At 43.3% G+C, this 2500-nt stretch overlaps 1 protein-coding gene across 1 annotated transcript in view; it reads right to left on the minus strand.

Moving 5' to 3' along the window:
- Window positions 1-278: 278 nt before the first annotated feature.
- The window catches only part of LOC138002941 (uncharacterized), a 9844-nt gene continuing 7622 nt past the window's right edge, over window positions 279-2500 (minus strand). The window contains exons 3-4 of the mRNA XM_068848906.1: window positions 881-1531; window positions 279-606 (exon numbers count right to left, since the gene is read on the minus strand). Of these exons, the coding sequence (XP_068705007.1) occupies window positions 386-606; window positions 881-1531 (872 nt within the window). The 3' untranslated portion in view covers window positions 279-385. The remainder of the gene's footprint in view (window positions 607-880; window positions 1532-2500) is intronic.

Below are 2500 nucleotides of genomic sequence, written 5' to 3' on the forward strand. Positions count from 1 at the left end.
CGTTTCATTTTTACCCGCACCCCCCCTAAGGATGGCTGAGATCCGTACCCTCGATTTTTTGTCGGCACTCTTTGAAAACTGAAATCCGAAGGGTTGATATTTTGTCGGCACCTTTGGGAAAAATGTCCCAGGGGTCAGTTTTTTGTCGGCTTCTTTGAAGAAAAAATCCGAAGCCCCTATTGCAAAAATCGGGGGTGCGGATAAAAAATGGGAGGACCCTATAAGACACGGACGCTCCAACTTATGGGCTCCACTTCTAACATGGAACACAAACAAACTGCTTTGGTCATCTTTTATTTGATTCTCACACCAGGGAGCCATTACAGATGTGAACCAGAAAAGCTTTCATTCTGAAATATTTCTGTACTACATCTTTTTTCAGACTTTAATAAAGACAGTTTAAAGTACCCGCTATATTAACAGCAGTACGATCACTATACATAAAAGAAACAAAACGGTAATGGCCCATGTTGGCTCTCCGGGGATCGGTTATCAGCGCCCCAGCGTTGTCTTCTGCCGTGACAAACGTCGAGCCGGGCTTGTGAGACCAAAAACCGTTTTGGTCCAAACGATACCAATGGAAATCCCCCAGTCGTTGCGATGTTCCTGCAAAACGAAGGAAAAGAATATACATTTCGGCACTTAATTCTAAACATACTTCAAATTTCTTACGCTGACCTGCAAGGAAACACAGCCAAAGGGATTTTTAGGCGCCAGTATTCTCCGTCCAAGTATCGATAGTCTTTGCTTCAACTATACGAGCATTGGAGGGCATTGCTAGGATAACCACTAAAACTTTCATTGGCGATATTCAGTTCTTGTTTCTGGTCTGAAACTGGTAAATGTAACGTGGGAATGGGGAAAAAATTGTTCGTCATACCTGGATCGACAACAAGCGCCACCAGGTGTCTAGCGCCTACGGGCGCTGGCGGGACGGGAGCAGCTGCACCAGGCTGGGGGTTGAGAGCGATCAGGCCATCACGCACTGCGGCCTGCTGCACGCTTGCACCATTCATTTGACCAAAGAGTTGTCCAGTGCCGAATCCGGGCTGCGCGAAGTCATCTGTGATGAGAGTGTTTGCGTAGTTGTAACAGTTGTTGCACATAATCGTACGTAAGCTTCCAAACCACATCCCAAGAAGTGGCTCAAATCGTTTACCGCGTTTAGGGCCCCTTGCCGGTGAAGCTGGTGCTGTAGTAGATGCTTTGACTTTACCTAAATTAATCTCTCTTTTCACATCGTCGATGGAACCACGAGGCAGTACACCTTTGCGTATGCTCTTGAGCAACAACAGTTGTAGCTTTTTCGACTCAGGTCCGACGATTAGGATTACATTCGTCCTGCTTCGTAGCAGGAAACCTTTGTAGCCAAGTCTCGAAGGCATCTTTCTGGCACTATACATGTACTTGGTTTTCAGCGCGTCTAACGACTGCTTTATCGGCCCGTAGCTGGTGTCTTTTGGTTGAAGCGTCCACGTAGGATCGGGCCTTCCAGAAAACATCGCCAAAGTGACAGTCAGGCCTCCTGTAACTAAAACAAAAGCAAATAGAGTCACAGAGTCCGATTCTGCGGGAAACTAGAAAAGTCTTCCCTTCGAATATTAAAGGAAAAAAACAATTTAACAGTCCGACTTCAGTTTCGACACACAGCTGATATTGAAAGAAATGCAATTTTACCTCCAACAGGAATGAAGCCAACGTTTACTGAATTACTCATGGGGGTAATAATACCCATGTACCACGACACAGAAGCAACCAAGGACAAAACATAGGTGGTATGAGGCTCCAAACCAGTCAATATTCTATGCGTATTTATGTGATATCCTTGAGTTTTCGTATTGCCAACTTTTGAGGTTTTATGTGGTCAACTACTCGCTTTTTATATGGTCAGCTGGACTACTAAAATGGTCCACTTTTGACTTTGTATATGACTTTTGAATTATTAATAAGTTCCATCAACAAACTACTCTCAAACTCACACAAAGACAAAGGGTGCAGAGGAGTTTTTTGGATCGTGCACGACAAAGTCTCACCCAGGACTAACCTCGTTAATTTCAAAAATGTGTACTTTGTACAATAAATATTGCAAAAATGAAATCCTCCTGAATTGCCAAAGTTTTCTGCTTCCATATCCTTCTATACCCCTGGTTCTTGTCTCTTTTATCAAACTCCTCTTCCACAGTTTCCGCCATCTTTATTTGCTTATAACGCAGACCAAAGTACTGTGGCATCGAAAGGTGACTTGCAGTAAAAAAAGAGGAAAAGGAGGAAACCGATTTAGGCCCAATTTTTCGATTTTTTGTAACAAACAAGAAACTTAATGAAAAGGCTTCATTTTTCGTATATGGCTTGGAATTTTCACTCTTTAACCAAATTAAGGAGGAAGTCCATTGAAACGGTCGGAAAACTAGTATTTTCTGCAAGGGAGATTTACGGTGTTTTCGTTCAAAGTGCAACGCAATAACTGGTGACGGAAATGACGTAAGTCAAGTAATCTGTG

Source organism: Montipora foliosa, chromosome 5, assembly GCF_036669935.1.
Source record: "Montipora foliosa isolate CH-2021 chromosome 5, ASM3666993v2, whole genome shotgun sequence".
NCBI lineage: Eukaryota > Metazoa > Cnidaria > Anthozoa > Scleractinia > Acroporidae > Montipora > Montipora foliosa.